Source organism: Festucalex cinctus, chromosome 15 (genome assembly GCF_051991245.1).
Source record: "Festucalex cinctus isolate MCC-2025b chromosome 15, RoL_Fcin_1.0, whole genome shotgun sequence".
Classification (NCBI taxonomy): Eukaryota; Metazoa; Chordata; class Actinopteri; order Syngnathiformes; family Syngnathidae; genus Festucalex; species Festucalex cinctus.
In genome coordinates this window covers 26,920,518-26,942,890 of record NC_135425.1, presented here as the reverse complement: position 1 = coordinate 26,942,890, position 22,373 = coordinate 26,920,518, and the positions used below count along the sequence as shown (strand labels likewise).

At 41.5% G+C, this 22,373-nt stretch overlaps 3 protein-coding genes across 9 annotated transcripts in view; all 3 read right to left on the bottom strand.

Annotated features, from left to right (window-relative positions):
* Positions 1–912: 912 nt before the first annotated feature.
* oclna (occludin a) lies at positions 913–8,991 on the bottom strand. 3 transcript variants are annotated; one of them, XM_077496992.1, is made up of 9 exons: positions 8,832–8,991; positions 8,142–8,231; positions 6,838–7,483; positions 5,609–5,776; positions 3,246–3,379; positions 2,562–2,714; positions 2,304–2,475; positions 1,517–1,558; positions 913–1,344 (listed from the first exon to the last, which is right to left on the bottom strand). In XM_077496992.1, the coding sequence occupies exons 2-9, from the start codon at positions 8,189–8,191 to the stop codon at positions 1,237–1,239; spliced, it is 1,473 nt and encodes a 490-aa protein (XP_077353118.1). In that variant the 5' UTR covers positions 8,192–8,231; positions 8,832–8,991; the 3' UTR covers positions 913–1,236. The 3 variants fall into 3 exon arrangements, with proteins under 3 accessions (XP_077353118.1, XP_077353119.1, XP_077353117.1); XM_077496993.1 differs by lacking the exon at positions 8,832–8,991 and adding an exon at positions 8,749–8,797; XM_077496991.1 differs by lacking the exon at positions 8,832–8,991 and adding an exon at positions 8,340–8,465.
* A 416-nt stretch (positions 8,992–9,407) lies between these two features.
* Positions 9,408–17,203, bottom strand: marveld2a (MARVEL domain containing 2a). Of its 2 annotated transcripts, XM_077496988.1 has the most exons (11): positions 17,067–17,203; positions 15,896–15,945; positions 15,707–15,806; positions 15,336–15,580; positions 13,918–14,654; positions 13,007–13,227; positions 12,500–12,535; positions 12,245–12,405; positions 11,158–11,329; positions 10,265–10,315; positions 9,408–10,193 (listed from the first exon to the last, which is right to left on the bottom strand). In XM_077496988.1, exons 4-11 carry the CDS (start codon positions 15,557–15,559, stop codon positions 10,059–10,061), a joined length of 1,737 nt encoding a protein of 578 aa, XP_077353114.1. In that variant the 5' UTR covers positions 15,560–15,580; positions 15,707–15,806; positions 15,896–15,945; positions 17,067–17,203; the 3' UTR covers positions 9,408–10,058. The 2 variants fall into 2 exon arrangements, with proteins under 2 accessions (XP_077353114.1, XP_077353116.1); XM_077496990.1 differs by lacking the exon at positions 15,707–15,806 and having other exon boundaries at positions 15,859–15,945.
* Positions 17,204–19,119: 1,916 nt separating this feature from the next.
* pi4kaa (phosphatidylinositol 4-kinase, catalytic, alpha a) overlaps positions 19,120–22,373 on the bottom strand; it is a 28,783-nt gene continuing 25,529 nt past the window's right edge. For all 4 annotated transcript variants that reach the window (XM_077496972.1, XM_077496973.1, XM_077496974.1 and 1 more), the window contains 6 exons: positions 22,224–22,349; positions 22,026–22,146; positions 21,240–21,399; positions 21,076–21,165; positions 20,836–20,919; positions 19,120–19,809 (listed from right to left, as the gene is read on the bottom strand). In XM_077496972.1, the coding sequence (XP_077353098.1) occupies positions 19,758–19,809; positions 20,836–20,919; positions 21,076–21,165; positions 21,240–21,399; positions 22,026–22,146; positions 22,224–22,349 (633 nt within the window). In that variant the 3' untranslated portion in view covers positions 19,120–19,757. The remainder of the gene's footprint in view (positions 19,810–20,835; positions 20,920–21,075; positions 21,166–21,239; positions 21,400–22,025; positions 22,147–22,223; positions 22,350–22,373) is intronic.

Genomic DNA, 22,373 nt, shown 5'->3' with positions numbered 1-22,373 from the left:
AATGGCGGCGTGGCTGTGACGTCATATTTTTGCGGTCATAATTTATTTTTAATTGTATAATTTTAAACAAGTTATTCAAAGAACTTGAGAACACTTCACACACACGTTATTAATACAAGGAAAACCAAAAAACAAATACGCCAGGGGGTTACTTAAAAACATTTATAAAAAAAAAAAAAAAAAAAAAAAAGCATAAAGCCACAGTTCTCATTGTTTTCTTGTTTGTCGAGTTCAATATTGTATTAATGTATTGTTTGGTTTCCAATTCAAAAACTAAAAACAAAGGTCTTGAATGACTAACTTTAGATTTGTGTATATGAAATTTAGCCAAAATAATTATCAATCATTAAAAAAAATTTTGTTTCGTTCGTTTCGTTTAGGGCAATTGCCTCGAACGTGGTTCATTGTTTCGGAAAGCCTCGGTTTATCCATCCCTACTACAAATAATATTAACAGGTTCATTATATAAAAACAAAATACAACTTTTAACTCACAAAGTGCCGCTTAATAACGTGTACGTCACCGTAAGGACGGCGTGGAAACACAAAAATAACTTTCACCGTACAAAAACTCTTCAGAATCACGGGCCTTTCAAAGTAAGAGTGTACACATAGTTTAATCATTTTATGAATACAAAAACATTAGTAACATTAGGAATGTGCAGGTTTTAATAATTTAAAACATTTTACACCATGTTAATCTGTTTAGTTTTTCCCAGTTAAAGTAATTTCTTAATGACAGTTTTTATTAACAGGCTCTTATTTTATGATGTTTGATCAATTCTGACCAGGGTTACACCCCACCTGGATTTCACACCTGTGACAAATTAGCGTTTTGCCACGCCAGCACAATTTCATCACTAAAAAAAATAATTTAGCAATTCTCTCCAGAAATGAAATACGATCAAAAACGGCAATAAAAAAAAAGTAAATATTTTATTGTTGTAAAAAAACAAGAACCAGAGTAAAAGTACACAACTTAAAAAAAATCCCACCTGATACAAATTGAGATAAACATTTTAAAATTCATGCAAATGATGCAAACAATAACATTTGAGAAAATGCAAATACAAATACAATTTCATGCAAAAGTTGATCGTTAAAAATATTCAAACTTAGCTTGTTTGTGCTTTTTGTACGCAAAGAGTTTGTCGCTTGCAAGAAGAATTGGGCGGTCTGTCACTTTCGATTACACTTGACAGCCCGTACTCGCAATACAAACATTTGTTGGTGTTGATTATGATGTCATCGGTCTGCGGTCGTAGTCGCTGACCATCTTCTTGATGTGGTTGAGTTTGGCCTTCAGGTATTTGCTTCGCCGCTTCTTGGCGCGATAGTCCGACGACTAAAAATGCAACAAACCACATTCATTGTCAAAGCTAGGCGGGCTCCCTCTAGTGGTAAGCCAAAAGAATCACCCAATCCAATGTAGACGTCATGTTACAGTGCTTTAATAACATGTTTTGAATTCAATGGTTGTCCATTTGTGTACTAAACAATGACTGACATTTACTCACCTTTTTCATGTCCTTGATTCTGTTGTACTCGTCAAGCGCATCCTAGTGGAAAACATTATTATTATCATCATCATATTTACTTGTGCAGTAGTTTGACCTGTTGACTTGGTGTCTTTCAATGGCACCTTGAAATGAGCCGAAAATGGCCGCTTCAAAACAAAATGCCAGACTTCGTGTGTGTTTTCAGGGATGGCTTCTTGAGACTTTTTGGTGGGTCTACTCATGATAGACACGTCTACCAAATTTCATGTCTCGAAGTCAAACTGGCTTTGAGGGCTGAATTTTCAAAACACTGGAAAGACGCCTGGCAACGACCAAATTGACACTAAATTGGTGGTTTTGAAACAAAATGGCCGACTTTCTGTGTCTTTTCAGGTATGGTGCCTTAAGACTTTTTTGTGGGGTTACTCATGATAGACATGTCTACCAAATTTCATGTCTCTAAGTCAAACTGGCTTCAGGGGCTGAATTTTCAAAACATTCAGAAGTCGCCTGGCAATGACCAAATTGATGCTAAATTGTCAGTTTTGAAACAAAATGGCTGACTTCCTGTGTGTTTTCAGGCATGGCGTCCTGAGACTTTTTTGTGGGTCTACTCATGATAGACATGTCTACCAAATTTCATGTCTCTAAGTCAAACTGGCTTCAGGGGCTGAATTTTCAAAACATTCCGAAGTCGCCTGGCAACGACCAAATTGACGCAAAATTGGCAGTTTTGAAACAAAATGGCCGACTTTCTGTGCCATATAAGGTGTAAACTGGCGATTTTTTTTTTTTTTATGCTGACCAGGTACTGCGGACTTCCGTCCCGCAGGCCGTCCAGTTCCCGGTCGATGTCGCTGAGTTTCTTGTTGACGGCGTCCAGCTCGGCCTGGAGGTCTTTGTACTCGTGGTGATTGCGGTCGAACTCTCGCTTGTACTCGTTTCGCTCCTGCTCGTTGGCGATGCGCGGGAACTCGCTGAGGAAGACGACGTCAGCGTGAAACAAAACAAAACAAAAACGTGTTCGTGCGCGCGCCGCCGCCTTTTGAGAAGGCGCCTTCACCTGTAGAAGTCGGCGTCGTCGTCATCCAGCTCGTCTCCCGACGAGGCGTAGTCGGCGTCGGGGTCGCCGCGCCTCCTGCTGGTCGAGCTGGGAACGTCCGAGCCGGCGCCGGAAGGGACGCCGTTGCGCACGGGCTGCACGTTCTCCACCGGCCTGACGCACACACACACACACACACGTTGCGCAACGATGAGCTTGAACTTCTTACGACTTCAGGTGAGTTCGTGAGCACAAACACGCGAGCACACACGGAAAGAAATTATAAAGAAAAAAGAAAGAGGAGGGGAAAAGGGGAAAAAAAGGTGAAGAAAGGAAAAAGAAATTAGAGGAAATAAAGAAAAGAGGGGAAAAAAGAAAAAGAGAAAAAAGAAAAGAGGAAAAAATAGAGGGAAACAAAGAAAGAAAAGAAAAAGAGGAAAAGAAGAAAAAAAAGAGAACAATGACACATTGACGCCACAAAGCTGCCAAATGAATACTGAGCTCTCAAAAAAAGAAAAAAAATGTAAAAAATGGAAAAAAAAAAAAGAAAAAACAATCTGAAACTTGTTTGTTTTGCTTTGTATGAATGAGTCAGCATTGCACGCATTTGACGCGATGACATCATCATCATCATCATCATCCTCCTCCTCCTCATCCTCATTCCACGCGCGATTGTGTGTGTGTGTGCGTGTTGCGGTTACTGACGGCGGCGTGTATTCGTAGGGAGGTTTGCTGTAGTAGTCGTCGTCTGCGTCGTCCAGGCGACTTCGGGAGCCGCGAAGCTTCTCCGGGTAGTCGGCCATGGGAACTTCCTCGGCCGGCACCGACACGTTGTTCACCTGAGAAGGAAAAAAACAACAACAAAACAAAAGTTCAATATGCGTGAAAACAAGACCTTTTATTAATTTTTTATTTTTTACAAAAATTATACTACAAAAAAAAAATAAAAAAATTTGAAAAAAAGATTCTAAAAAATGAAGAAAAAAAAAAAAAGACTTTTCCTTTAAAATGACCACTTTTAATTTTTTTTCTCTAAAGTTGGATTCTATCTCCAGAGAAAAATCTCAAAGATAATTTCACCGTATGTTTTTTTTTTTTACACAAAAATTACAACTATAGAAAAATCACACCCTGAAAAATCCCACAATTTTTTTTATTATTATTATTATTTTGACATAAAATAGTAAAATTCTTACTCTTTCCTGGTGAAAAAAAATAAACAAAATGACTTAGAGAAAAAACAAACTTTTTTTTATTAAAATAAAAAGATTTAAAAAAAACTCTTCTTTTAAAATGACGACTTCTATTTTTTTTCTGTAAAGTTCGACTTTATTTCCAGAGAAAAGTCTAGAATTTTATTTTTTTTTTTCTCTCGCAAAGTTGGCCGCTGGAATGAGGATCGTGCGCGGACCCGTCACGTCAGCTGACGCGACTTGAAAACAACTTGCCGAGCGTGTACTTGTTTTTTCAACGCTGTCTAATAATCATTCTTCTGGAGTGAGTTGAGAATGTGACATTATGAGAATGAAACTGTCGACGTCACCACGGCGACACGCCTTGAAACCAACACGGGCGGCCATCCAGAACTCCCCCTCCCCCGTTTCGCCCCCCCATCCCCCCTCCTCCTTCACACACCGACAGCCACCAAACTGGTCCGACCGCTTGAAATATGACTTCCCACGCACACTCGACTGCACCACAACACTTGTACAAAAACGATACATGGACAAGTGGCCCGTGACAAGCATTAGAATTGCAAATTGTGATTTCCACCAAAACAAGAGGAAGTTCCATTGTGGTTCTTTTTGTGTATTTGAGTAAACTTTTGTATCAAAGTAAATATGCGACATCGTTCTTCCCACTGAAAAATATGCAGCAGAATCTGGATTTAATGACTAAAAGGGTGAAGGGTCGTCCGTTAAAAGCGAAAGCACTTTTTTTTTTTTTTTTAAATGATAATGGCGTGCAGACAGTCACTTTTTTTTTTCACCTCCATCATGATTGGTTAAAAAACAACAACTGTGTGTACTATACCAACGTCAACACAGCACATTTGAGAGACATGTATGTACACAATAAGTAAAAAACAAGCATCGATATGAATAGATAAATGTGACACCCATTTTCAATTGTCTCGGGTGATGCTAAGCTAACGTCCATCATTTCTATAGACTGTGATGGGAACGTTGCCCCTGCCAACATTTGTACCTGCTCCTCTATGTGCCTTCAATTGCCCTCTAGGGACAAATAGTTTTTTTTTTTTAAATTTGATGGGACAGTTTCCCCTGCCAATATGGCTGCCACATATGATCGTTCGTTATCTTTGATGGGATGGTCACCCCTGCCAACATGGCCGCCACACATGCCCATTGCACTGCCTTTTGGCGGGAACGTCAACCCTGCCAATATAGCCGCCCGCCACATATGATTATTCATTAACTATGATGAGAACGTTGCCCCTGACAATATGGCCGCCACATATGATCATTCGCTGTCTTTGATGGGATGGTCACCACTGCCAACATGGCTGCCACATATGCCCATTGCATTGCCTTTTGGCTTGGACGCAGACCCTGCCAATATGGCCGACACTTATGTCTATTTATTGCCTTTAATGGGACAGTCAACGCTCCCAACATGGCCGCCACATTTGTCTATTCATTGCCTTTAATGAGAATGGTGCCCCTGCCAACATGGCCGCCACATAGGACATTCATTGCATTTGATTGGGATGTCAACTCTCCCGAAATAGCTGGCACACATCTGTTTACTATGAAGGGAAGTTGCCCCTGCCAACATGGCCGCCACATCTGACTTTTAATTGCCTTTGATGGGGCACAGTCGACATGACCAACATGGCCGCCACATATGTCTATTCATTGCCTATGTTGAGTATGTTGCCCCTGCCAACATGGCCGCCACATCTGACTTTGACTTGCCTTTGACGGGGGACAGTGAACATGACCAACAAGTCGTATTGGCGGGTGTAAATGTCCAAATATGGTCAATTTGATATGTTTCCCCCCCAAATGGATGCGATTGGATTTTTTGCGTCGGCGCGCGCTCACCCATTCCTCGACGTCCTGCGGGGGTTCGGCCTCCTCCAGCACTTTGACGCGCTTCCACAAGATGTTGCTCTTGCCAAACTCGCCGATCTTCTTGCGCGTCTTGACGGCAAACGCCAGCATGATGATGAGGGCGGCGGCCACCAGGAAGCCAAACACCACCGCGATGGCCTGCACACGCGCACCGGAAACGTCAAGCGACGGCAACGCCAAGGACGGAGGACGCGCTCGCAAAAGTGTGCACACCCCCTCTCTGCGCCCACAAAGTGATCGCATTCAAACATTTTACGTTTGCTCGCTCGACATTTTTAGAATCAATCATGCCGTCTATTGATTAATTGGGTAGAAAGTGATTTTTGCAAATGGATTTGGCAGGATTTTTATTTTTATTTTAGAATGATCACTTTTAAATTCAGAGTTCTGAGATTAACGTCAGAAATCTTGAAAGAATTTTGATTAAATAAAGTCAGAATTCCCGCTTTTAACGACAGAATTTTAAGATTAGTCAGAATTCTGAGATTAAAATGACAATTTTGAGATTAAAGTCAGAATTTGCGATTGAAGTGAGAATTTTGAGATTAAAAGAATTCTCAATTAGAATTTTTAAAGTCAGAATTCTCTAAAATCAAAATTGAGATTAAAGTTGGAATTTGGATTTTAAAGTCAGAATTTTTAGATTAAAGTGAAAATTTTATGATTAAAGTCAGAAACATTTGAACTCTTAAAGTCAGAATTTTGAGGTTAAAACAATTTTTAGGTTAAAGTCAGAATTTACAATTAAAGTTAGAATTCTCTAAAATCATTTTTTTAGATTAAAGTCCGAATTCTTTGAATTTTCACTTTAAAATCAGAATTTGGAGACTAAAATGTGAAATCTTTAAAATCAGAATTCTCACTTTAAAAGTCAGAATTTTGAGATCAATGTCAGAATTCTCAATCAGAATTTACAAATTAAAAATCGGAATTCTCTCAAATCAAATTGTTTCGATTAAATTCTTGGAATTTTCACTTTAAAATCTGAATTTTGAGAGAAAGATTCTGAATTTTCACAGAAGTGAGAATCCTGCCAACGTGTAGTTAATGTGTAAAAAAAAATCATGTGAAATTCTGAAAATGAAACATTTTCCAGCGACACCAGCAACTGAAGACGATCAGACCGGTGACAGGTTAAAAAAAAAAATTAATCCACGCAAGTATGAAAGAAGAAGCGGAACAAAGTTCCTTGTGCTCACCTCCTGCGGCTCGACCACGCAGTAGTGGTAGAGGTACTGGTTGACGAAGACGCCGGCCGCCTGCGGCCGCTGGTACTGCGCGCACAGGCCGGCGATCTGGCTGCCGTAGGCGGAGCCCTGCGACTGCGCCGCGGGGTTGACGGCCATCAGGTACACGATGGCGGCGATCAGCATCAGCACGGCCAGCACGCCGCACGCCACCGCCACCGCCAGGTAGAACTTGCGGCTCTGCGCCACGCGCCGGTGCGACACCGTCACGATGAAGACGGCCAGCGCCAGCACGAAGGTGATGGCGGCCATGGCGATGATGAAGCCCTTGGCCGAGCGCGGGTCGTTGTAGTTGCCGCCCAGGCCGCCGTAGCCGTAGTTGTTGGCGGCTCCGTAGGCGCCGCCGCCGAAGGTGCCGCCGCCGCCGCCGGCGTAGCTCCCCGGGTAGCCGGCGCCGTACGAGCCGCCGCCGAAGCCCGACAGCGCCCCCTGCGAGTCCCAGGCCAGCGTGGAGGCCACGCAGGCGAAGATGGCCACGCACAGCACGATGGCCACGATGGACATCAGCTTCAGCACGCCCGGCGGCGACGTCCAGCGGTAGAAGTGCTGGAACTCGTCGTCCGGGTAGTACGAGTACGCCGGCTGCGGGGGCGCGTTGCTGCCGCGGGAGGGGAGAGAAAGAAACCACAGCGTTCGCTAGCATTAAATTGGGGCAGGAAACAAACAAAAAAACAAAAAACGAGATTCTGCAAAGAAACTATGTTCAAGTGAGCTAAGGAGCTTCATTGGGACAAAAATAGTGCTTGGCCGCCACCATCTCATAGCATGTTGGTGCCATGGAACTATTTTGAAGGGAGTTAAGGAGCTTCATTTAGACAAAAGTAATGTTTTGCCTCCATCTTGGTGCCAAGGAAGTAATTGTGGAAGTGAGTGAAGAAGGTTCGCTGGGATAAAAGTTGTGCTTTAGTGCCAGTAATTTCAAACATTCACTTTTATCTCGTTTTTTCTCCCACAAAGTCTATGTCTGTGCGGATTATATAAAAATATAAACAAATAAATAAATAATACAAACACTGTCTAAGGTGTTTCACGGTATTAGTCGTTAGCATTAAGCTAGCGGATTGAATGCTGTTATTTCATTAGTTTGAGCATTTTGGTGTTGAAAAACACCACCTTACATTCTCTTTTGTTTTATGGGTCGCTGTCACAGTCAACTTCAAGTGGGAGCGACAAATAAACTGCCTGAAGCTTCTTATTTGGAGATTGAGAAGATTCATTTGTTAGCAAAGCGGCTAGCATAATATGATAGCACTTACTAGCCATCCGACTCGTAGGGCGGCGGACTCCCGTTGGGCCTGCTGGACATCGCTGCTGATGCTGATGCTGATTCTGCTTTGCTTGAGTTTCTGCGCAAAAATAAAAAATAAAAAATAAAGTTTTGTTTTTTTTGATGTAGAATGCGGGATTGGATTCATAATCTGGAGCACGAGGTAGTACGCAGAATTTGTTTGTACTTGTACTGTAATTCTCGCGCCATTCAGGGCAAAACAGCGCTAAAGTGGCGAGTTGACGGTCACAGCAAAATGTCCACTTTGGACAAGGAAACCGAGTTCCACAACAAGAAAGCAGATACGCTCCGTTCACCGACATGTTGTTAGTGTAAACACCACACACGTCAGTGGGGGGGGGGCATTATTAAATAAATAAATAACATTCATAACAACTATCTTCAGCAATGCTAATAGTTTTTTTGTCTCTTTTTTTGAAGACTCACAATTGAATAAATTTGTGTTATTACAATTATTTCTAATCTACAAATAAAAGCTGAATTTACGCCATTAAAAAAACAAAACATTAAGCAATGTAGTCAACAACAAGCGCACACTCGAAAGTGCGAAGGATTACGACACAAAAACAACATACAAAGGAAAAAACAGAAACAGCAAAACTTGATTCCAAAAGGCAAAAAAATAAAAATTGCAAACGAATAAGCCGAAGCTGCTCACCTGAAACTTGGTCCACCGCCGGGTTGATGTTTCCTCTCTGTGAAAAACACTAAACAGTCAGCAACCACACCTTGAGAAGGCAGCAGCCTGGCCACGCCCACTCACAGGTATCAACTTACGTCACGGGGGAATTGCTGAGTTCGAGGGAAAACGAAACGCCAGCAACTCGCTTTTAGTGACAAACACATTTATTTTTATTTTGTCAGTCTAACGTTTCAGTGGTAACAAATGTTGTTTATTGTAAACTACATTTTGTCAAATAAAGTTGGGGGATAAAAAAAGAGGAAATGGCAAAAAATAAAAATTTTATAAAAATGAGTCAACATCGAGTGTTGCATGCAACTCATCTAAACTGAGACGTTTGAAAGAAACAACTTTATTGCTAAACAAACTCACAAAAAAAAAAAAAAAAAAACAGCCCCCAAGTGCAGAATTTGCAAGCAGTTTTGACAAAAAATGTTTGTCAATATAATAATTTTTGAATAGCATGCAGTGGACTGATGAAAAAATATTTCAGCTAAACCAATTTCATGATATTATGAGTGATGAAACATGCGTCACAATATCTACACAAACTTGGCGAATAAAGTTTTATTCAGCGTTAAGACTCAACACATCATGTATACAAACAAAAAGAAGAAAAATTAGCTTCGTATGCAAACAGAAAAGAATCAAATCATCACATTTGTGGAGCTTGTTATAAAAAAAAAAAAAAAAAAGACTTTTGATGTCATATATTTTCATGAAAACGTCAAGTTGGGTTTCGTCCCATCGTTCGCCATATTTGAAGAGCATCGGTTAGCGTGTTTAGCCACCATCCTTTAGCTAGCATGTTGCTATCATTTAGCATGTTTTTGACGATTTGAGCCTTCATCCAGCATATCAACAAGAAGGCGGGTTCGACACGCCAAACTAACTGACAAGTTAGCGCAGGGGTGGCGAGATCCGGTCCTCGAGGGCCGCAGTCCTGCTGGTTTTGGATATTTCCCTTCTTCAACACAGCTGATTCATGATCAGCTCATCAGCAAACTCTGCAGAATCCTGATAACAAGCCTGTTAATTGGAATCAGCTGCATTTCGAGTAGGGAAATCTCTAAAACCTGCAGGACTCCGGCCCTCGAGGACCGCAGTTTGCCACCCCTGAGTTAGCGTGTCAAACGCGCGCGTTGAAATGGTCGAACCAAAACCAAAAAAAGGAAAGACGGCAGGTGATGTTGGCTAACGTGGTTAGCGTCCCGCTTCGCGGTAGTCGCCGTCGTTCCACTCCATGACTTTGTCGTACTCCTGAATCTTCTGCTTGATGTGCGACAGTTTGTTCTTCAGGTAGTCGCAGCGCTCCTTCTTCTCCAGGAACGTCGGGTCCTGCCCATTTCCCACAAAAAAACAAAACGTCAAATCCCCCCGCAAAAGTCACCGGCAAAAGACGCACTCACATTTTTCTTCCTCTGGAACTCCTGACGGATTCTGTTGATGCGGTCCGCTTCCTGGCGAGAAAACGAAAGCGAGAAGCACGCCGTCACGTCGGGCAGTCGGCAAACAGGAAGTGGAATGATGTCATCAGCACTCGTGTTCATTTTATCTGTCAGTTTTTTTTTTTTTTTTGTCTCAGTTTTAGTCCAGTTTCAATCACGCCAGTTAAGTTTTTAATAGGAGTGTGACAAAATATCGATATCGTGATAAATCGCGATACTTTGTCTCCCGATAAGATTATTGATACGCCTACAAGTTAATATTCATCCACTAGAACAGCTCCATTGTCCATGACTTATTGAGCAATTACTTGGCGGGCCACTAGGGGGAGCGCTTCATAAGAGTGGCGGGGAAATGGACGCAAGTTATCAGGCAAAGAAGACTCATCAGCTTAGTTTTTTTTATTTATTATATAAATAGATATATTATTTTTTATATATAATTATTTTTTAATATTGTTGTGTATTTATATGTAGATATATTTATATATTATTTATTTATTTACATTATTATTATAAGACTCATCAGCTCAGTTTTTTATTTTATATATATATATATATATATATATATACTTTTTTTATTTTGTATTTATATTTAGATATATATTATATATTATGTATTTATATAACATTTCTATTATTTTTATTATTATCTATTTATTGACTGTTTATTTTGTTATTTATTATTTATTGATATTATTATAAGAATACTCATCAGCTTAGTTATTTTATATATATATATAATTATTGTAGATTCTGATTATGGATTCGATTCTGGTTTTACGAGGTGAAGTGTACGAAACGGCATGTTTTGGTGCGTTTTGGCCGCTCGCAAGGAATGTTGACGAGCGCGTCACCATCTGGCTGGCGGGTTGCGGCGGGAGTCCGCGCATGAGGTCGTCCATCTCGTCAAACTTGCTGCAGGCCGCCTGCACGTCGCCGTGCAGCTCCTTGTACTCGGCGTACTGGTCGTTGAAGACGGCTCGGTACTGATCGCGCTCCTCCTCCGAGCGGATGCTCGGGTACTTCCTGTTTCGGCGGGACACACGCATTAGTCATGTCGACGGTCAATATTTTTCACAAACGATTACAGCGTTCCATCTTTCGCGGATTTTGGGCTTTTTGCGCGGCCGCGTCGTTCCAACCGTACGTCCGACCGCGGATCCGTCTCGACGACACATTTGGACGGTTTCTCTGCCGTCGCTACACCACGTTGCATTACGGACATATAGAAAATATTATACTGTGCTGTAAAAAAATAAATATACTTTTGATGGAAAAAAAAGAGAACTATAAATGAGAAAAAAATTCACAATAAACTAAAAATCGTACCGAAACGGAAAAAACATATATTATGAATGAAAAAAAAGATATATATACAATACAGTATAATATAATAAGTAAATAAAAAAAACAAAAATATACTTTTAATGGAAAAAATGGCGGCAAATGAAAAAAGAACATAAGAAAAAGCATTTATAATAACGTAAAAATCGAAAAAACATAGTAAATGAAAAAAATACATATATAATTAACAGTAATTATTATTATTTTCTTTTAATAATTGCGTTGCAGTTTTTGGAACGTAACAGCCGCGATAAACGAGGGAACACTGTAATCCATTCATTGCATTCATTTTCATTTTGCATAACAAAAGCATTTTATTTTCCCTGATTACTGTTTATTAACCAGTGATTGGTGGTCATTTCGTACCTTTAAAAAAAAAAAAAAAAAAAAAAAAAAGGAGAATTGATGTGTTACCGATTCAGTCATTGTTTTCCAACGTATGGAAATTTTGATTAATGAATGTCGATAGAAATAAGTGAGTGATATGCTCAAATCACGATTTGGAAAATTTTACAAAAAAATGTTCCAAACGATCACTCGATGCCTAAAAGAGTAGTCGATGAATTTTGACAGGTCTACTTAGGACGTGTTGCTCACGCGATGTAATCGGGCACGATGACGGGCTTGGGAATGTGTCCGGACGGTATCGCCCCCTGCAGGATCTTGGGGGCCAGCGCGATGGGCGCGTCCTGGACCGACGCCACGGACGACTCCTGCCGGGGGGTTTTGGTGCCCGCCGGAGCGCCGGCGGGAACCAGCTGGCGAGACAAAAAAAATGTTTTTTAAAAATGGGTCACACATTGAACTGGCGGGCCGAGCCGCAAATGGCTTCTTGGCGGCCGGTGGACTCACCAGCGACTGCGCCGCGACAAACTCCGACTGCTGCACCTGAAAGGTTTTGGAAAACTTCTTCAAAATGGCATTAACAATGTTAAAAATACTTTCATTAACTGCTAGCAAGACAGAGAAGCTAAGCTAGGCTAAGCTAAACTATGCTAAGCTAAGCTAGCCTAGCAAGTCTTCCTGCTCAACAAAATGGCCGCAACAACAACTTCAAAAGAAAACAAGAAAACAAAATTCAGTCCCATATTTGGGTTTCAAACAAACTAAACTAAGCTAGGCTAAGCTAAGCTAAGCTATGCTAGCTATTTTTAAAGCCGGGCTTCAAATCAAAGCAGGGTTTCAAATTTGGGTTTTAAACTTGGATTCACGTGCCAAGTGAGAGATTGAAGCAAAAGTGAATTAAGATTTCAAGTTTTTGCTTTCAAGCCGGTTTCAAGTTGGGCTTTCAATCGGCTTTTCGGGCGTCCGATTCCGGTTTGGTGTTTCAACTGCGAGTCCGGACGGGAAGGCGCGAACCTGGTCCCGGCCGCTCTGCCGGTATCGTCGCGCCGCCTCGTGGCGCCACAGCTTGAGGCTGACGCCGGCGCCGATCAGGTAGACGATCATGTTGAGGAAGAGGAAGATGATGGCGGCCGTCTGGCCCGCCTCCGTCCGGCAAAAGGCGCCGTTCAGGCCGTTGTTGAACACCGGGTACGAGCACAGGCCGCCGCGCGTGGTGTCGCGCACGTACACGATGCCTAATTACAAAAAAAAAAATTCTTACAACGGCTCAATTTGACCCATTCTAAAACTTGATGCTAAATTATGCTAAGCTAATGCTAAACTAATGTAAATCTAACATGCTAGGTTAGCATGCTAAGCTAATGCTGATGCTAAGCTAATGCTAAGACAATGCTAAGTTAGCACACTATGGCAATGCTAAGCTAACGCTAATGTAAATTTAGCATGCTAGGTTAGCATGCTAAGCTAATTAGAAGCCAATGCTAAGTTAGCATGCTAAACTAATCCTAAGATAATGATAAGCTAATGCTAAGCTTCAATCAAAACAACATTGTGATCTACTTAACTCACTTCACCATTTGGGTTCCCGGGTCAATTTGACCCGTTGTCCAAAAAGTATACAAACAAGGAAAACTAATTCCAATTTGACCAATTGTAAGATTTGATGCAGTTATCATTTTAAGCTAATGCTAATGCAAATTTAGCATGCTAGGTTAGCATTCTAAGCTAATGCTAAACTAATGCTAAGTTAGCACACTATGGCAATGCTAGGTTAGCATGCTAAGCTAATGCTAAACTAATGCTAAGTTAGCACGCTAAGCTAATGTGCATTGTGATCTACTTTACCCACTTCACCCGTTGTCCAATAAGTGCACAAAACAGGAAAACTGCGTCCATTTTTTTTGTTTTGTGCGCGCGGGTCGTACCTGCGGCCATGTAGAGCAGCGCGAGCGCCAGGTTGATGACAAACTCGGTGAGCGGCCACCAGGTGGAGTCCAGCAGGATGGTGCGGTAGTACATGGTCATGCCCAGCACCAGCACGATGACCGTCACCAGCCAGGCCAGGCCGGCCACCACCAGCACGAACGCCGTCTTGGGCCCCGTGTAGGTGGTCCCGCCCAGTCCGCCGCCGCCGTAGAGCCCGCCGCCGGCGTAGGCCCCGCCCGGCGCCGAGTACCCGAACATGTTGAACCACTCGTTGTCCTTGTGGATGTAGGCGCAGACGCAGGCGAAGACGGCGGCGCCCAGCAGCAGCTCCACGCAGGCCAGGATGCGCAGGAGCCCCGCCCACGACTTCATGAAGGCGTAGCGCTGCTGGTACTCCTCCACGCGCTCCTCGTAGGTGAGCGCCGTGCGGTACGTGCGCCCCGACGCCGACTCGCCCAGCTCCAGGAGCTCCTTGCCCGAGTTGTAGCTGCTGCCGCCGTACGGGTCCCGGTAGACGGACGGCGTGGGGGGCGGCGAGCAGCGCACGCCCTCGCTGGTGCTGTTGTTGTTGTGCTTGTCACATGAGGGCGCCGAGGACTCGGGCCACGCCCCCTTTTTGCTGCTGCGATCGCTGGCCCGGAAGAAGTTCTTCCACGAGTCGGGGATGAAGCGGTGCACCGGTTTGATGTCCAGGGCCGGGTCCGGGTCCGGCTCGGTGGCGGCGCCCTCGCTGCGGCTGAAAGTTCAAACGATTCCGTCAACTATCGAGTATTTTTTTGAATTGATTAAGCTATCACGCATTCAATCAATTAATCGACTAATCAGACTCATTTTAATGTCAGAAATCAGCAAACAATTCCTGTAGATATCCTCAAATCAGAGAATTTGGAAAAAATTAAAAACGATTACCCGATTATTAAAATAGTTGTTGATTAATTTGATCATCGATTGTCGATTAATCGATGAACTTTGACAGCTGTAATTGACACAAATCGTGTTTTCAAATATTTACTGATCATTCCATTGATTAATCGGATAAAAGCGGATCGGGCAGGTACTACTTTTGTCCAGCCGTGGTCGAAAATAATCGGCCATTTGGCCCAATTGGCCGATTGTTTTGGCAGATGTGCTGAAGACCAATAATCGGCCGATTATGATCGGCGGCCGATTAACCGGTCGGGTCCTAGAAAGCATAAATTAAAACTGGTTTCGTATTTTTCCTCAATCCACTCAAAAATGTTACTCCAATTTTGGTTCGCATCGCAACCCGTAAACAAACAAGTAATATAACAAATAAATAAATAATCAAAATATGAATAAATAATAAACATAAAAAATTAAAATAATAATGAATTTTTGGGAGTGCCCAAAAAAAAAAAGAAAGCCGCAACTGTGGGCTTCCGTCGGGCGTACGCACCCGTCGCCGTTGTACTCGAGTCCGACGGGAAGCTGGTCGGGCAGCGGCGGCGGCGGAAGCGGGTCGGCGCTCAGGGCGAAGTAGGGCGCCGACTGGGCGCTCAGAAGGGGCGGAGGCTCGTAAGGGTCGTCGTCGCGGGGCAACGTGCCCGGCGGGACCTGGTCGTAGTGAGGCGCCTGGCGGACATGCTCAGTGCGGCCCAGGTACTCGTCACCATGGAACATCGGGGATGGTGGGGGGGAACCCTGCCCACAAAGCGGTAGCCACATTAGCATAAAACCACAAATGTCAAAATTCACAGTTTTTCCCAAAGCAAAAAAAGTCACCAGAGAAGAAGAAAAGCGTCAGAGCCAGAAAAGCACAAAAGTTACCCAGAATCCTTCATGCTAGCCGCGTCCGCAGTGCGTCTCCCGGCCAGCGGGTGGCGACGCGGAGAGACACTGTGGTCAGCCAATCGGAAACGAACACCCGCTGATGATTGGGAGGAGGAGTTTCAACACAGATTGAAAATGTTGTTCGATACCTCGCTGGCTGACACGCAGTCACTCGTCCGCACTTACGTTGACCACCCGACGCGAGTCCAGCTCGTTTGTGCGTCGCCGATTATCACCTGAGCGCAAAAAACAGCAGCAGCAATCAGCACTTCCTGAACGCGCCCTGATTGGCTCGCCGACGTCAACGATACATATTGGTGAGTATGAGGGATATTTGGAAAAAGAAGACGTTAAAAAATATATATATATATATATGAGGAGGGTAATAAATACATAAAATATCAATAATTCAAATAAAGACAACGAGTAAACAAAAAAGATAATAGCGAGGGTGAGGGATTTTTTTTTTTTTACATTGTTGAGGCTTGCAAATGCATCATTTTGAAAAATGACAAAATGGTAAATTTCTAAATTATTTTATATATAAATGGATGTATTTATTTATTATATTTATATTATATTTATTCATTTTATACATTATTATATGTATGTATTTATTTATTTATATATATTATTTATATTATTGTGACACATGAATAAATAAGTAAAACGTCAACAATTCCAATTCGAACACAACTTTATTTAATATAGCACTAATAACGAAATTAAAAACACACCACATTAAATAAAAACACCAATAAAAGTACAAAAAGAGACAAACGCACAGATACACTTTAATAAAAAGACAACGAAGAAGCCAAAATAATAAGTTAAATTTAGCATTACTAAAAAAAATATTTTCGTTAATGAGGCACTGAGAATCTTCAATTTATTTCAAACATAGACAACAAGGAAGCCAAAACTATGACATGATTAAAAAATACAAATCCAAAGAGATCTTTACGACATTCTTGTGGTTCGCGAACGCATCATTTTTTTTAAACGTCGATAAATGATGACTTTCTAGACTCGAAAATGTACATTTATTCTCTTAACAAATTGCCACCTCGTGTTCGAGTAACTTGCGTAACGTGTTTACACTCGACAGAAAGAAAAAACAAACAAAAAAATGGAAAAACACAAATTGTGTACTTCATGCAAACATTCTCGACCCAAAAAATCCAAAAGTTCAAACCACTTTAATGGTGAACTCGTCCGCGTTCTTGTCTAGTTGGACCGGTTTCACTCGGCGCGAGGTGCACCTCACTTCCTGTCTCGCGAGCTTCACCTTCGTCACGTTAACTTTCGCTTTTCCGAACCGAACCTCCATCGGTACCGGTCAACAAGTTCGTCTTACCGTCTTGTTGTTTTCTTGTCTCGTTTTTTTTTTTCTCCTCTTGTTGCTCTTCTTCATGACAGAAAGTTTCTGGTGCGACGCCGTAGACGGAGCATTTCCGCCCGCCTCCCGACAACACGTGACCACCTGCCCATCCCTGTGACGTCACCGCACCTCGCTGGAAGTGTACCTGTTTCATACATACGCCGGAGTATTTGTGTTTATATTGTTCATGTATATTGTTATACAGTAGTTTTTACTGTTCTTGTATCTTATAACTAAAGCATTAAAAAAAAACGTTTCATACACCGGAAGTAGTATACGAAAACTGTAAAAACTATCATTTATTTATATGTTTTAACTTCCCTGGCGTGTTCTTTGTTCTAATTGTTTGTATTGTATACAATGTTTGTATTCAATCTTATTTTGTGTATTGATTATTGAGTGAATAAAGAAGAAAAAAAAAGTTTCATTCACCGGAAGTGCTCGTAAGTAAACAGCGCTGACTGGATAGCATTTTGAGGCCGCCAGGCCGCCATATTGCTCCTCCCAAGAACCGTTTCTCAGCATACGATCCTATACATTTACAGTATCAAAATTGGAGAATATTTGAGACAATACTTAATAGAAACAGCATGAATTGTGGTGTTTTAAATTTGGTAAACATAAACAAGAGGACTTCAGACATTTTACAACTTGCCTTACATGTATAAATTATATGCTTCATGATGTTTAATACAGGTGGAAACTTGGATATATTTTTGTTTTATTAAAGAATTCTAACTGTAATTCAGCAGAAGATGCCTCTGCCAAATGGACTTACTAACTGCCTACGAGCTGTATATATCGGTACTGTACATAAACGTATAATTGATACAGTAGTCGACTCACGAAGTAGGAGTAACAAGATGGCCGCCCTGTGACTTCAACGGGGCACGTATGGCTAAAAGTGAACTTATTGACTTGGAAATGTGAAAATGAATTTTTTACAGTTAGGAACAGCTAGCAATCAAATCAAGCTAACGCTCTACTAACTGGTTAGCTATGATCAAATGCTAACGTTGCTGCGCTGTTAGCTAAATGCAGATTTGTTGACCTTTTTGGGTTTGAAGCCTTGCTTCAAAGTCATTGGCTGAGAAACTCTATGTGGGCGGGGTTATGTCAATTAGCCATATTGTGACATGTCACATGTATGTGTATTGAAGACTGTAGACTAGTAATGAAAGAAACTTGTAGAAAGACTTCAATGTGACTTTTTTTTATGATTTATTTTTAAAACAGCAGATGTGTTCTTGACAGCTGGCGCCAACAAACATTGAAAACAAACAAAAACATTTCTCAAATGAAACTTACGGACATAAACGTTGCCAAACGTTTTCACGGCGGATGATGCGATCGTTGGTTCGCGTTCAAACAAGTCGCATGTTGAAGCAAGCGTGTTGGGTTCGACAGACGTGAGGTGACGTCACGACACGTACTCGAGATTCACAACAACAAAATCACCAAGCTCAAAACAGCACGTGGATTATTCTTATTTTTTTTGCATATGGGAGACTTGCTCGCCTCAAGTAAAACATGGCTTTTCTCTCGTCTTCTTTTTTTTTCCGTTTTGTTTTGAGCTGTGAGAAGTGGTCACATGACACACACGCACAAGGAATGTTTCCAAACGGGTTCAACGCGTGCACACGTTTGCGACAAAAGTGGCTCAGTGGGCTGAAAAACAACAACAAAAAAAACAAAAACGATTGTTTTTAGACCAGTGATTCCCAACCATTTTTGTATCTTCCATACAATATAAACACATGCTTAAAAGTGAGTACAGAAGAAAGTTACGATTGAATTAGATGAAAATATCTCGTTTTTCACACATTGGGACAAATTTGTGCCTTGCGACAAGATTTGTGTGTGGATATTCATTATTTGAAGGAAAGTTAATGCTAACTTCCTGTTAGCGCTAGGCTACCAATGTTTTAGAAACGAATTATGTTTTATGTTTAAATATACAGTGGATGTAATTCTTAACGTTGTGTCCCAAACACGTATTTATACGTTTGTTTTTGTTTTTTTTTGTTTGTTTTTAATGCTAGGTAGGGTAGTAATGATAAAAATGGCCAGCTGATGGCAGCAGAGTATAAGAGATCAGCCAGGGTCATGTTGCAACAAGCTCTTTTTTGTAGTGTTTTCAACACATTTCAAATCATGATGTTTAGCTATACTCTAATGCTCATTTCTAATTTATTTTTTTCCCTTAATATTAATAATAAATAATAATTAAAAAATGTTGAATAAAAGTTGATATTTTTTCATGTACAATATGTTTCTTGGCTCAAAAAAAGTTGGGAGACACTGGGCTAAACATACATACATTTAAAAAAAAAATAATAATAATAATTCCCAGAATGCACTAGTGGCGCTCCGGAATGTCACACACATCAGTGATGATTTGTCCTCGTGGCCTGATAAATAACGCACGCATACGCACAAATATGACGCTTCAAAACATTAAAAAAAAACACTGCAGATGGTTTTGGTGGTCATCTCTTGAATACTGCAAGAAATAAAGTGCACTGGAGTGATGATGATGATGATGAAGATGACGGCAAACAGTTAAAGGGCGATTTGTTGGAAATAGCTCTCTTGGTGAAACCAGGAAACGATTCAAAGGTTCCGATCGGGTCATTTGGACTTATTGCTGCGTCGGCGTCGAGCGGCTCAGTAGGGAATTTGGTTCTGGTAGTATTGCAGCATGTCGTACGTCTTGCTCCTGCACGCAAGGGGAACAAACGCTGGACTTCATAGACAAACTTGTGCATTTTTTTTATTCTTGAGAAAACAAAAACAAAAAATGTAAATATCTGGATGCATAATAATCTTTTTTTTTTTTATATATATATATATTTTTTTACCATGTATAATTGTTCATTTCAATGAGCTGACAATCAAGTCACCAATTATTTAATGCGTCAAATGAATGCTAAAAAAAAATACATAAAAATCATTCAATTCATTGTCAATCGATTTTAAGTAAAAAAAAAAAGAAAGAAAAAGAAATAAAAGGTAAAAATCTGGATGCATAATAATCTTTTTTATTTTTGTTTAAACAATGTATAATTGATCATTTCCATTAGCTGACAATCAATTTACCAATTATTTAATAACCAAATGAATGCTAAAAAAAATACATAAAAATGATTCAATTCATTGTAATTAATCATTAAGTTTAAAAAAAAAAAAGGCAAAATGAAACAAATACAAGTCAAAGATGAAGTTTAGAAAGTGTGCAAAAAATAGTTTGTTGGTATGAAAAATTGTTTAGTTTAATTAGAATATAATATAGTATTTCTTTCTATTATTTATAATTCATTTAATAAAATGTAATATTTATTTCTATTAGAAAGTGTTGTACGAGCTAAGCTGATATATAAATAAAAACTGGTGCAAAATAAAAATTGTGTAAAATTTTATTTACTCCATTTTAGGAGGGAAACCGGATTAATTAATTTAGTCAATATTAGAAATTAATTTGTAGATTAGGTTCCAAACAGCTAACATAACAGTTTAATTTGGCAATAAAATCCATTTTTTATCTTTTTGAATTATATAATTTGTAAGTAATTGTAAAAATATCCTAAAATAAACCAAAACATCTATATTTGATTGTTAACTGGGATACCTAAATCAAATCTAAAAAAAAAAGAACCAATAAATTCCAACTCTGCAATAATACTAATAATAATAATAATACTACAATTAAAAACAGCTCCGTGTTCGCATGATCTTGTTTTCGTACCTGCTACTGAGGAAGCAGCTTTGGATGACCTTAATGATGAACGCCGCCGCTTCTTTCTCGCTCATCTGAGGATTAAACCTGCCTCTGAAAAACATCACTCACATTTTGACACCAGCAACATGGCGGCGGGCGGCAGACAAGATGGTCACGTTTGGATGACTGGGCGACACTTCCGGACGCTTTTTCCCGGAGATGTGATTTGACGGCGCGCTGGTTCTCGTTGGCGTTTGCGTGACTCACTTGAGGAGTTTGATGGTTTGTCCCCGGAAGCACGGCAGTCCCGTGTCCAGCATGAGCGTCACCAGCGACACCACCGCGTCCATGTACGGGCTGAAAGGAAGGCGGCAGACGCGCCGTCAGCATCTCAAAGTCCACGCCGGGAATCGGCGCCGACGTCGGCGTACCGTACGGCCAGGTAGCCTCGCACGCACATCTCCATGAACCACTTGAAGGGCGTGGCCTCCATCTTGCCGCCCATGATCATCACCATTTCGTCCGTCAGCTTGATGTCGGGCTCCCAGCCCAGGTTGCCGCCCGGCGAGCTCTCGAACATGAAGCCGAAGTCTGAGAAAAAAAAAAGCAAGATGACACAAAACCATGAAGCCACCTGACCAGAAATTCGCTCGCTTCACAAACGTTTGCCCCTTGCTGTACGTTAGCATAGCAACTGTTAGCATTTTAGCAGCAGGTGTTCAAAATGTACTTGTGACAAGAAAAGCCATGACAACTCGAGGTGAACATTTAGCGACCTTGAATGAACCTTGATAAGAAATTCGCTAGCTTGCTATCTTGCCTGACGAGAAATTCGTTCACCCGCTCAGCTTGCCATCTTACTTTATGCTAGCATAGCAACTGTTAGCATTTTAGCAGCAGGTGTTCAAAATTTGCCTCTGACAAGAAAAGCCATTACAACTCGAGGTGAACGTTTAGCATCCTTGAAAGAACCCTGAGGAGAAATTAATTCGCCCCCTCAGCTTGCTGTACGTTAGCATAGCAACTGTTAGCATTTTAGCATCAGGTGTTCAAAATTTGCTTGCGACAAGAAAAGCCATGACAACCCGAGGTAAACAATGAGTGACCTTGAACGAACCCCGATGAGAAATTCGTTGGCCCCCTCAGCTTGCTGTACGTTAGCATTAGCATAGCTGTTAGCATGTTAGCATCAGATGTTTGTTGTTGTTGTTATTCACCGATGTGTATGAGGTGCCCTTTGCTGTCCAGCATGATGTTGCCGTTGTGTCGGTCTTTAATCTGCAGCAGGAAGAGCAGCAGGCTGTACGCCGCCATGCTGCGGATGAAGTTGTAGCGAGCCTGCGGAAGAAGACGAATGACGCAAGACGGCCGACGTGCCGGAAGAGGAAAGATCCGAGTGGAAGCGGCGGCGCCACCTTCTGGAAGGCCAGCGTGGACTCGTCGCCGTACTGGTTGCGGAAGTAGTCGTACATGCCGAAGTCGGTCTGCCGGCCCAGCTGGTCGCGAGACTTGCAGTCCGGGATGCACTCGATCACGCCGCACTGACCAACAAACGCACTTACAAA